Below are 13,203 nucleotides of genomic sequence, written 5' to 3' on the forward strand. Positions count from 1 at the left end.
AGGGAGAAATATCATTCCCCCATTCTCTATTAGGGACTTGAATGATCACAGATGAAGAAAAACAAGGCCAACTCTGAGTTGAAACCTAAACCCAATCACAGATTCATCTTTTCTCTAGATCTCCTGTGTTTTCTGACTGGTAAGATATGATATGAGAACGATCTAAAAGACATTTAAGACCTCTTTTATGAGATTTCAAGACTAAAATGTTAAGTATATATTGTATCAAAGTACAAAGCTAACCTCCTCCCCCCTGCTCTACAAGAAAATACTAAGAAGCTAAAAAGAACACTAAAACCCACTGAAACATGCTTGCCTGGTGAGTTTTCTTTGCAACACACTGGTTCACATGATTGTAAATAGGAGATATTTAAAGAGCATGATAAGCTTTAAGGGATGATGGTGGTGGTGTCATTGCAACATAATTTCTAAAATGCATTATTTCCTTCACAGCATTTTAATATTGTCTTCTGAATTCTAAAAATGTATTGTGTTCCTTGACAGAAACTATAGCATATTAAAGTCTGTGCAAGTATGTATGTGAATGCTCAATTTTATATGTGTTATATTTATGCAATATCTTTATTCCAAAGCTTCAAGCCATTTTTCTTGAAATAATCTTCTTCATCCTTAGCTAATTTTTGATACAAAGTTCCAAATTTTAGAGATTTATATAAATTGAAAGCAATTACATAGCCTATCTTTACCACAAAAGAGTACTGCATTAACTGTATTAATTGTATACTATACACTGGACAATTGCTTATGAGGAAAATATGCTTGTCTATTGCTTTTTATGCTTGTCTATTTTTACTTTGGAAATGTTTTTATTTTTTAGTAATAAAAGTTAAAATTTTTCTTTTTAAAAAACTTTAGTTACACATGGAATATTCCAGTTAAATGGACTGCAGATAACAAATCAAGGATTACATTCTACAACAGGTCAGAAACAAGAGGTAAATATCATCAATTGATTTATTTCTTCTTTGAATTAATGTACTACATTAAATGAATAGAAGTGTAAAGAAACAACAATAAAGATGGAACTTATGATGTAAACTTCAGCAAAAAGAAACCTTTTAAGTAATTAACTGGTGAGCCAAAATCCTTATCTATAATAATGAGAACTTTTTTACCTTAAGAAATTCTTTGTAATGATTTACCATGACTGGTACAATAATAAATACCCACATCCAAAGGAGAAGGGTCAGATACCCAACCACTGGAAGATCAATGTATCAATTTTCATCCTTTCTTTGCTCTCTTCCTTCTTTCCTCGCTTTTTCTCCTTCCTTCCTTTGTTCCTTCTCTTTTCCTTTCTTCTTTTTAAATATCAGATAACCCACTGAATTTCTTAGAATGTTATGTAACATGCCTGATTTTTAAAATGCTGCCATTAAATTAGACCTATCATTTTTCAACTAGCACGACATTAGAATCTTTAATGACTCCAAATCATTTTTTCTAAGCTGTCAAGTTGTCACCAGTAGCTCAAGGCATTACCTATATCTATACCCATCCATCTAACCATCTCCCTAAGTGAATGACTTGGCACTTGCCTGTGTTAAATTCAGCTGTGACTGTTCTGCTCACTTAAGCCAACTAGAAATATATTTCTGTATTCTATCTCCATTGATTTGTCTTTTCCCTTCTTGAAAAATTTTAGAGTTACATAAAAACATGGGAGACCTTATCACATGTTCTCTACTACAGATCGCTGAAAAAATAAGACAGGTTTTAGCAACCATTCCAGAAGAATCTTGCTTTTTATACTTTTGCTATTGTGCTTGTTTTGTGTTTCAAAATCACTTCTTATCTAAGACAAATGAGACTCTTCTTCATCCCTTCCCATGAGGACTTGGTTTCAGAATAGCATTTGGCATGGACTTTCCCCCATGGCTTCTCAGGGATAAAAGTAGATCATCTATCCTCTATTTACATATGCCTATTTGCTCCTGTAAGATATTCTAAAATAGTAATTAATTTCCTCTGGCAAGTAAGTTTTTACACTATTTCCAGTAGATTTTTTTTTAAAAAAACAACTTTATTGAGATATAATTCACATACTAGGAAATTCTCCCATTTAAAGTGTGCAATCCAATGGTTTTTATTACATTCACAGACACTTGTAACCATCATCACAGTAAATTTTAGAGCATTTCAATCACCTCAAAAAGAAACTCCATATCCTTTAGCTATCAACTCCTCTATTCTCCTATAACCCCAGCCCTAAGCAACCACTAATCTACTTTCTGTCTGCATAGATTTGGCTATTTTAGACATTTCACATAAATGGAATGATACACGTAGCATTTTGTGATAGCTTCTTTCACCTAACATGTTTTCAAGTTCATCCATGTCATAGCATGTATCAGTACTTCATTCTTTTTTATTGCCAAATTATATTCACATCATACTGATATTACGTTTTGTAATATCATATTGATATTACAAAGGTAGTATCATATTGATACTACCTTTTATCTGTTCATCAGTTGATGGGCATATGAATTGTTTCTGCCTTTTGGCTGTTATGAATAATATTGCTATAAACATTTGTGAACAAGGTTTTATGTGGCTCTGATATAGTTTTTTCAGCTTTGGTTTTTACTTTTACTATAAATTATTTTGTGAGTTTTAATTTTTACTATAAACTCTACCAGCTTTGCTATAGTCGAGGTAAGACCCCTTTCTGTTGCCTTTACAACAAGACTTTCTTTTGGTCATTTAGGCTAACCTTAACTGATGTAGTCAGCAATTTCTCTTGAATTCTTTTAGAATACCCAGATCAATGCCATTTTGTCTTAGTATTTTATATAGGATAATTTTGTGTTTGAGTACCAAGCTCTATCTTTTGTGGGCTGTCTTCTGACCATTTTCTTACTCAAGTACATTACTCAAGCCAAAGGAAAATGGAGAAGACAGAAAAAAAGTTTAAAAAATGTACAGTAGCACCGATAAAAGGCATAATAAGGCTAGGATTCCCTTGGCAGGTTTTCAGTGGATCTGGTTTAAATATTACTACATATTTTCCCCATTGGTCACCACTGGTTAACTGAGGGTTGGGGGAATGTCTGGGAAGCTGCTTGATTTGTTGTTTACAAATTTAAAAGCATGAGTAAGTTATATACACTAACACAATGTACCTAGCATCTTCATGAAATGAGGTTTCCACAAAAGTAAATTTTCCAGATAACTAAAGCTTATTCAAGTGCTTTGTAAAATAGGTTTCAGGAGTTAACAATAAACATTCTTCTTGTATGTATTATGTACTTATTAGACAGAATATTTGAATAATGAATTAAATAATGAATTAAATTAATTAATTATTTCAAACAAGTATTTACTGAGAACTAACTTATGGGCCAAACACAGGGATAGGTATGGAGATAATGCTGGGTGGGGGGGAACCCACAATCCTTACCTTGTGGTAATTACTGTCTAGGGAGGGTGTGGACGAGTCAGGCAAACATAATACCATGCATAAGGGCCTGGTGTGGTAACAGCCAAAGGCACTCGCAGGAGAAGCACCAGCGGAGATTTAGGGGTTGAAGAAAGTTACTAAAGAAAGGGACATCTAGTCTCAGAGTTAGGGGGGGCTAAAGGTAGAGTTTAAGTGGATGACAGGATGGACTGAGTGTAGACTGAAATAGTGCTACAGACAGAAAATGCTAGTATGAAAGTGAGAAAGCAAAGGGCTCTTAGGGGAAGCTCTATCCCTCTGTCATTACATTTAAGACATTTTTTGCTGTAACTATTGACTTTATCTGTCTCTCCCCTCTCTGTAGAATATTCCTTGAGAAATGGAGCTTATTTTTTGTTGTTGTGTGGTTGTTCTATATCTCCAGCAGGTACCTAGTAATTGTTTATTGAATGAATGAAGTGGCTCTAATGTTCACAGAGCTTTGATGACAAACCTATCTTTATCTGCAACTTCAGAATCATGACTGGTCACTTAGCCAGAAGCAAACTAGACATCTCTTCCTACTTCAAAGTGCCTGCTCCATTTTTAGGCTATGCAATAAGTTCCGGTTTCCTGTTTGGGGACATCTTCAGCTCTCAGCTCAGAGCACAGATGACAACATGTCCTGAGTGTACTGAATGGGCAATCAGCTCAGGTTACCAGCCCCACCTCCCTCTTCTCATTTTCTTTGGTGATTCATCAGTTAGAAATTTCCCAGGCAAGAGTGGGACTTCCCCTAAGGTCGTTTATTTACATTTGTGTTACACACGGTATTTTAAATTAAACATGTACTTTATAACAAAAGAAGAGGATCTCCATCTCAGATGCTTCTCTGGCTATTCTAACCTACCCTGAATAATCTCTCCTCTCACTGTTGAGAGTATATTTTATGCTATTAGTTTCATCAATCCTTGTTCTTAGTATTATTCCTTAGATTTTAAGCAGCAGCATGGTTATTTACGATTCATATGCTCTGTCTTTTCTTTTTAAAGTAAATTATAAGCTCTTTGAAGATACCAACTACACATCATACTCCTTGTCTCCTGCTCCCCTATTCCCAACAAGGTTCTGTGTGCATCCTAAGAGTTACTAAGAGTTCAGGAAGTCCTTGCTTAATGAACGTTTGTTTGCCTGCAGACCGCTGTGCTTCTAGAGGCTGACTGTATAGTAATGCCTCTATCTTTAGCATCAGCTACTATTTTGGCTACTGTCAGTGCATCTACATTTAGTAGTATACCACCTTTTTGTTTCTAATCTGCTGCTTTCTAACATTTAGAAGACTTGTAGATTATCACATGATATCAGACAACCAATCTTGCTAAAACATAGTATTTAAAAATAGGGATTTGGGACTTCCCCAGTGGCACAGTGGTTAAGAATCTAACTCGGGGCTTCCCTGGTGGTGCAGTGGTTGAGAATCTGCCTACCAATGCAGGGGACACGGGTTCGAGCCCTGGTCTGAGAGGATCCCACATGCCGCGGAGCAACTGGGCCCATGAGCCACACCTACTGAGCCTGCGCATCTGGATCCTGTGCTCTGTAACAAGAGAAGCCACGACAGTGAGAGGCCCGCACACCGTGATGAAGAGTGGCCTCCGCTCGCCGCAACTAGAGAAAGCCCTCGCACAGAAATGAAGACCCAACACAGCCAAATAAATAAATAAATAAATGTATTTAAAAAAAAGGATCTGCCTGCCAATGCAGGGGACATGGGTTCAATCCCTGCTCTGGGAAGATCCCACATGCTGCAGAGCAACTAAGCCCGTGCGCCACAACTTCTGAGCCTGCGCTCTAGAGCCCACAAGCCACAACTACTGAGCCCACGAGCCACAACTACTGAAGCCGGCACACCTAGAGTCTGTGATCCACAACAAAGAGAAGCCACCACAATGAGAAGCCTGCGCACTGCAATGAAGAGTAGCCCCTGGTCGCTGCAACTAGAGAAAGCCCACGCGCTGCAGCGAAGACCCAACACAGCCAAATAGTAAATTCATTAATTTTTTTAAAAAAGGAAAAAAAATTTTTAATTGCTTTAAAAAATATTTATAAAAAAATAAATAAATAAAAATAGGGGTTCATAAGCACATAGGGTCTAAAAGACAGTTTAGGGCATAGGAGGTGGAATAGATTTTGTGATGACTGTTTTCATAACTCTTTCAGATTGAGGATGCATTCTGGATGGTTTAGATAACCAAATTCTGACTATCATATAAATAAGACATTACTAAAATTTGATGGTAGTTATACTTAAATATTTCATATCAAAATAATGATGGGCATATATTTTTTAATTTAATGGCAAATAGGGCAGGGGAGAGAGAGAGAGAAACTTTCTTCATTCCTCCAAACTGAGCCTCATGGAATCTTTGAATTTTGATTGAATCATTACGGATTCCGTTTTGCAGATTCAGAAGCTCAGTTTGTTTAATTCAGCCCTGGTCAACCAAGTCTCAGAAATCTTATTCATGTGAACCATACATATAAGAATGCTAATTTGTTAATTTACACAAATAAAAACATACTGGCCAAGGTGAAAGAGAATATTCACTTCAGCTAATTAGATATCTCTTCCAGGAAGAAAATTTACTTAATAAGGGTACATAGAGAGTTGGGGTATATTAATTATTTTAAAGAGGTCATAAGCTGTGACTGCTTTGTATATATACTGCATTAACTAGGGGAGTCTAATTATTGCATTGAGAAGCTATCAGGGGTGGCTCCATGCAATAAAAATTTCTTATTCATGCAACACTCCAATGGAGGTGTTCCTGACCTACCATCTCTCCTAGGTAGCTCACTCTCAGATGATGACTTAGAATTCCTGGCTTTTTCTTTCTCATGGCTCCACCTCCTCCCTCCCCTCGACCCAATCTTGGACTTCTCCGCTGGATCCGTTTCTCTTTTTTTTTTTTTTTTAACTTTTTATTTTACATTGGATTATAGCCGATTAACAATGTTGCAATAGTTTCAGGTGCACAGCAAAGTAACTCAGCCATACATATACATGTATCCATTCTCCCCCACACTCCCCTCCCATCCAGGCTGCCACATAACATTTAGCAGAGTTCCCTGTGCTTTATAGTAGGTCCTTGTTGGTTATCCTTTTTAAATAATTCTCTGCTGAATCTTTTGCATCTGATCAGAATACAGAGGAAGATAATGGAGAGACCAGAACTAGAAACGCATCTATTATTTCTCCCCACACTTTATGTCTCGGTGTCAATCGTATGTTGCCACCTAACTGCAAGGGAGGCTAATAAATATAGTCTAGCTGTGTACCCAGGAGGAAAAGGGAACAGTATGGTAAACAACCAACAGGTTTCTCCATATACACTGTTCTCTATAAGAGCAGATCTGTCAAATGATCTGGAACACATGTACCAACTAAGTTGGGCACCTGCTTTCCTAGGCAGACTAGGGACACATCAACAGATCTTCACTATCCAACTCTCCTTTGCAATTATTTCTTCACAATCACCAAAACCATTGCCTATGATAATCCTTCATCACGATAGTCAGATTGCATTTTTTCCCGATTCCTACTTATTATACATTACATATTAATCCTACATCTTTCTTTTCAGGGAGATTCTCTAGGCTACTTGCTGAGATTTAGATGGGACTCTATAATTATTATTAACACGATCAATAATATTTCCTTGAATAAGTAATTTGTTGAAAACATTGTCACAAATGGAACCAATCCATTTGTACAATGGGTCATGTTAGTCTTCGTTTCAGAGATTGAGCTTTTCTTCCTTGACCCCAAATTCCTTTTTTTTTTTAAACTGTAACTAGTCAGAATACTAGTGGAATTTTTTAAAGATATTTTTGATATGAGACATTTTTAAAGTCTTTATTGAATTTGTTATTGTTATTGTTTCTGTTTTATGTGTTGGTTTTTTGGCCATAAGGCATGTGGGATCTTAGCTCCCTGACCAGGGATCGAACCTGCACCCCCTGCATTGGAAGGTGAAGTCTTAACCACTGGACTGCCAGGGAAGTCCCCCCAAATTCTGACAGTGCATCCTACTTGAAATTTTTAGGTCTCCAAATATAATTTGTGTGTAATTAGTCAAAAAATACTACTCTTGTGTATTACAGCTGTTTTACTACTAACTGATACACAAATTTAATAAGATAGATATAAACTGTCATTTTACACAGAAAAATAACTTGCTTAAAGGATCGATGCAACACAGTATTTATGTCCACAAAGAAAAATGTTTCCTTCTCTAAAAATTTCAGGTTGTCACAAGCTGTCTAGTTGACTGAAGCTTGTTATAATTATTTATATAAAATAGTCTATTAGAGAACTATTATGCATGCTATGTTATTGAAATCTGAGTTGAAACTAGCCTCTGGATGAAATTTTGAAAAGATAATTATCAGACAAATAATAGAAGGAAAAAATTTTTCTAGAAAGAGCCCCTACCCAGAAAGAATTCGTTCACCACTTTTACGTGTAAAACTAGCAAGAAATAGCACAAAACAATTTATAAACTGAATGATAGAGTACTATATGGCCATTAAATTTAAATCTTCATATATAGAAAATGAAATTGCAAAGTGCTTACAATATAATTTCAAATGAAAAGGATTAATAATAATAAACACAGTAAGGTTCCAGTACGTGTATTGTGTGTTCATATGTACATATATATGGAAGATACATACATGCACACAAGATAAAAACATAATGTCAACTGGTGGTGGGTAATTCCTGTATTCTTCATTATACTCTTTTTGTATTTTCCAAATACATATTTGGAACCTAAAGAACACATACTACTGTTATAATCAGAAAATTCTTAATAGTAATTGGAGAAACAGAATGAAACATACACCCTTACTTCTATGCACCACCTGGAATAGGCATCAATATTTTAGCCCTATTTACTTCATTATGTAACTAAACAACCCAACAGTATTTTGTTGTTGACAACTGTTCCAAGAGTAGCATGAACTTGGAAAGTCTGGTAACTACTGACTTCCTGGATCTCAGCTTCCTCATCTATAAAGTGAGAAAAATCACTGTAACTCTAGACAGGCTTAACTAGGTATATATAAAGCACACTTTATAAAATACTGCAGTATTTGGACGGATTGCCAGGAACTTCTCAACGTTATTTATATTTGCTTTGCTATTTATAGAACTGGCGGCATATCCCCTTTCATAATAAAGGGGATAGCTACCATCTGTTGGACACATAACTATGTGACCAACACTTTACCTATGTTATCTTATTTAACCTTCACAACAGCCCTGTGAGGGATTTTTATCCCTACTTCCCTCATGATGAACTGAGACACAGAGAGGTCAAGTGATTTGGCCAAGATCACACAGCTAGTAAGTCACAGAGCAATGATTTTATCCTCAGTCTCTCAGACTGGAAAGTTCATGCTCTTTCTCCTATAATATATGGCTCTGTGCTTAAGCAAGAGGCTGTCCTCCCAATACAAACATTCAAAGTGTATGGCTGCCAAAAGATTAGCTTCCTTTCAACAACATGTCCATGGGAGGATGACAAAGAAAGATAAATACTATATGAGTGAGGTCAATGTTTACAATTTGTCAAGAACCTACTCTGAACGTTCCTAAAGAAACTTTATTGAAGAGTTTACTTATATATTATGGAAAACTACTGTGTCCTGGATATCCTCCAAACCTTGTGAATGCTTCCAAAATTCAAATCATCTTTCCTCCCAAACTGACTCATCTTTCTCTATTCTGTAAGGGCAACACCATTATTCATCCAATCATGCAAGCTATTTTTCCCTCCTCTAACTGTCCTCATCAACTCAGAAAAAGGACAATGTTGATTTTACCAGTGATGTGTCCCTTGAACACATCACCTATTTTCATCATCTCCACATTAGTGTAAGCCCTCATTCTCTCTTGCCCTAGATTATTACAGTAGACTCTAGAATCTCCTTCCAATATCTCCTTCCCATACCACCAACAAAATTATCTTTCTAGAAACAGGCTGGAGCATATTATTTCCCTGCTTAAAAATCTTCTCTATTCTTACCATCTCTCAGAAGATGGACTTCTTGGGCTTCCCTGGTGGCTCAGTGGTTAAGAATCTGCCTGCCAATGCAGGGGACACGGGTTTGAGCCCTGCTCCGCGAAGATCTCACATGCCGTGGAGCAACTAAGCCCATGAGCCACAACTACTGAGCCCACGTGCCACAACTATTGAAGCCCATGTGCCTAGAGCCCATGCTCTGCAACAAGAGAAGCCGTCGCAATGAGAAGCCCGCGCACTGCAAAGAAGAGTGGTCCCCGCTCACCACAACTAGAGAAAGCCCGTACGCAGCAACAAAAGACCTAGAGAAAGCCCATATGCAGCAACGAAAGACCCAACGCAGCCAAAATAAATATAAATAAATTTTTAAAAAAAGAAAAAAAAGAAGATGAACTTAACACAGCTTGTGGCTCTTCACACTGAGGCCTCACTTTTACTTCCAGCCTCATCTCCTATTTTCCAATATCACATCCCACATTATCACTACATTAAACTATTTGAAATTATTTAAATATACTAAGTATTCCCACATCATTATTTAAATTGCATACTGTCCACACAAACAAAAGAGTATATAAGTATAAAAGTACAGGATGCTAACGAACATCCTAATGTTCGTTTGCTAATGCTAACAAACACTGGTCATGTCAGAGCATAACTATTATTTTGAGTAGTTTTTACTTAAAATATAAGTCTTTGTTCCTCAATGTTGAACTTCCAAAATCTATATCCTAGAGTCCTATGTAAATTCTGAATGCTACTTCAGAAAGTTAATTTGGTAAATCCACTGATGAAAAAACATTGATGTAATCCGTTGAAATAAGGAAGCAGAAGACTTTACAAAGATAAAATTGGGAGAACGAGCATGAAATGGACCACAAAATCAAGAATGTTGTATCTGGATTTTAGTCCTATTGCAAGCCTTCTTGACATTTTAAAAGCACTACTGACCCTCAAATCATTGCTCTGCTTAGCAATCACCATTTCCATCAATTTGGATGTTGATTTTAATAAACAAAGTATTCTTTTAAATGTTTACATTTTTATCCCCTCCCCAGGCTGCCCCAGTGAATATTCTTTGTGTAGTTAATCCTTCACGATTAAGAATGTATGGATTACCCCCAAAGGGCATGGACTTCTCTGTCTTTAAGCATTGCTTTACTTATTGAAGGATTGACAAGTACAGAATTATTTCACCCATATGACAAGCTTCTGCCAGTAAGAAATAATAATAAGTCACAAATTACAGGACACTTATTTACATTACTTATTTCTTTTTCAGCTCACACACTACAATGACATGTTAAAGTTAGGCAACTAAATAAGAATTAGGCTTTGGGGCTTTGGATCCAAATCAAACTTGACTCCTTGAGCTAATATTTCTTTTCTTTTCTTTTTACCCTCTGGGTCTAATTTCTCTGTGTTTATAGTATGTGCAAACATGTTTCTCATTAGTGTTTATTTACTACCACAGGAATCACTTTGAACTCTCCTAAACCTAGTGGAAACACTTTTCTCAAAATAAACCCAGACCATATTGGGTTTTATCGTGTAAATTATGAAGTATCAACTTGGGAATGGATAGCTACCAATCTTTCCCTCAACCACAAGGTAAGAATAGCAGGTTGTGAATTGTTTTCTTTTTGTTCTAAGAACAGCATCATAATGACATTAATTTTCAACACGTTTCGTTTTAAGATTCATGTTTCTTACCTTTTTTTCTTTCTCTTCCCAGTACTTTTCTTCTGCTGATCGTGCAAGTCTTATCGATGACGCTTTTGCCTTGGCAAGGTGGGTTTTGGAATGAGATTCAATCATTTAAAATACTGTGGATCTTGTCATAAATCTTTTTAAAAATGAATTACAACAAAGTACTAATTTATAGTTTAAAATATCCAAAGCCACTATTTACATTATTTTTTTCATAACTTTTTTTAAAACTAATATGAGCCTTATAGCTAAAATATTGATATCAACTCAACATACACAAAAACTCACCTACCCTATTGACTTTAGATAGGGTTTGTCTAATCAGAGTCCTTGAGCTAATTAGGAGTGACACTTGCAAATGCACAAAAGTGTACTGTCATAATTTGATTTATTAAAAAGACGAACAGTGTGTTTCATTAACTCATCTCTGTGAGCCCAAGCCCATTGTAAGATTTTATGGTTAGAGTTGTCAAATCTTATTCAGGTCACTGGGGTAAGAAGTATGAGACATAGCGCCCTAGGATTGAATTAAAGTACTGTTTAGGAAATTTGAATTTTTTTCTCATGGCCTGAAGGTAACTTACACTTAGAAAAAAAACAACCTACACTTTGAAAACAATAATCAACATAGATTGGGGTAATGTAAGAGTAGTAACCACAGTACCTTTGAGACATTTTTCTCAGGTAGTCTAACACTAGTAATTCAACAAGTATTTTTTGAATTTCTGGCACTTTTGTAGGAGCTAGGGACACAGCCAACTTGCTCTGCTGGCTTTGTAGTGGCCTCATTTTAGACATAAGCAAGGTACTGAGAATGAGATGCTAGTTCCTCAGGAAGCCTCATGGCCCCTTTGTCTGGGTTAGGTGTCCCTTTTATGGGGTCCTGCATTTCCGATAATATTATATTGTCAATGCTTATTAATTATCCATCTCACCCACCAAACTGCAAGTTTCACAAAGGTAGGCACCTAGATCATGTTCCTATTCATTTTATCCCCAGCTCCTAACTGTGCCCGGCCCCTAGTAGATGTTCATTAAATATGAGCTGAATACATGGCTGGAAAGATAGTATAGCAGCACTAAAGGCATGGGAGAACTATTTTACATGGACTCCCTAGATAGTATACTGGAAGTCAGAAAACATTTGTGACATTTTTAAGGAGGGAATTTATAGGGTTAAAAAACGAGCTCTCAAACCAGGTTAAAATCCTGGTTCTGAATAACCTCGAGAAAGTTTCTTAACCTGTCTCTGCTTCAATTTTATTGTTAGTAAAATGGAGATGACCTTATAAGACTCTCGTGAGGAGCAAATGAAATAATGCACATAAGGGACACCAAACATTGTCTGGTCTTTAGGAAGTGCTCAGCAGATTGTATTACTTGATGAAAAAGCATCCACCATTGTTTAGTAGCAGCAAAGAAGCATTTAGAAAAGCTCTTATGAATTTGCAATCTAGATTCCCTTTGTAGGTAACAGACAACGTGATTCTCTTTGGTGAATCTCCAAGTTTAATCTCCTGGATATGCAACAGATTAATTATTTTCATTATGCTATGGTATGTCAATCACTCATTTGATAAATATTTATTGAGCACCTACTCTGTACCTGGTACTGTGTAGACTGGGGAAATTAAGTGGTGAAAGAAAATGATCAACATTTTAGGGAATTTACTGACAGTCCAGTGGTTAGGACTCCGCGCTTTCACTGTGGAGGGCACGGGTTCAATCCCTGGCCAAGGAACTAAGAGCCCGAAAGCTATGTGGTGCGGCCAAAAACTTAAAAATTAAACATTTTAAAACATAATAGGACCATTTAGATTTTTTTTTTCAGGAAAACTCTCTCCTGTGAAAACATAGTGATCTCTTCCAAAGCTTAGCATCTTGGCTGTTAGAAATTACACAGAGCTGTAATAACCTTATGGTTTAATTTCCATCACAACACAATGCAGACAGTTCTTTTGCTTTAAGAAGTGAAAGCCTCTTGAACAGCTTTCTCTGAGG

At 36.4% G+C, this 13,203-nt stretch overlaps 1 protein-coding gene across 1 annotated transcript in view; it reads left to right on the forward strand.

Annotated features, from left to right (window-relative positions):
- The window catches only part of ENPEP (glutamyl aminopeptidase), a 104,709-nt gene that overhangs the window by 72,745 nt on the left and 18,761 nt on the right, over positions 1-13,203 (forward strand). The window contains exons 11-13 of the mRNA XM_004269570.3: positions 877-956; positions 10,967-11,103; positions 11,228-11,283. Coding sequence (XP_004269618.1) covers positions 877-956; positions 10,967-11,103; positions 11,228-11,283 — 273 coding nt within the window. The remainder of the gene's footprint in view (positions 1-876; positions 957-10,966; positions 11,104-11,227; positions 11,284-13,203) is intronic.

This window comes from Orcinus orca, chromosome 4, assembly GCF_937001465.1.
Source record: "Orcinus orca chromosome 4, mOrcOrc1.1, whole genome shotgun sequence".
Taxonomy (NCBI): Eukaryota; Metazoa; Chordata; class Mammalia; order Artiodactyla; family Delphinidae; genus Orcinus; species Orcinus orca.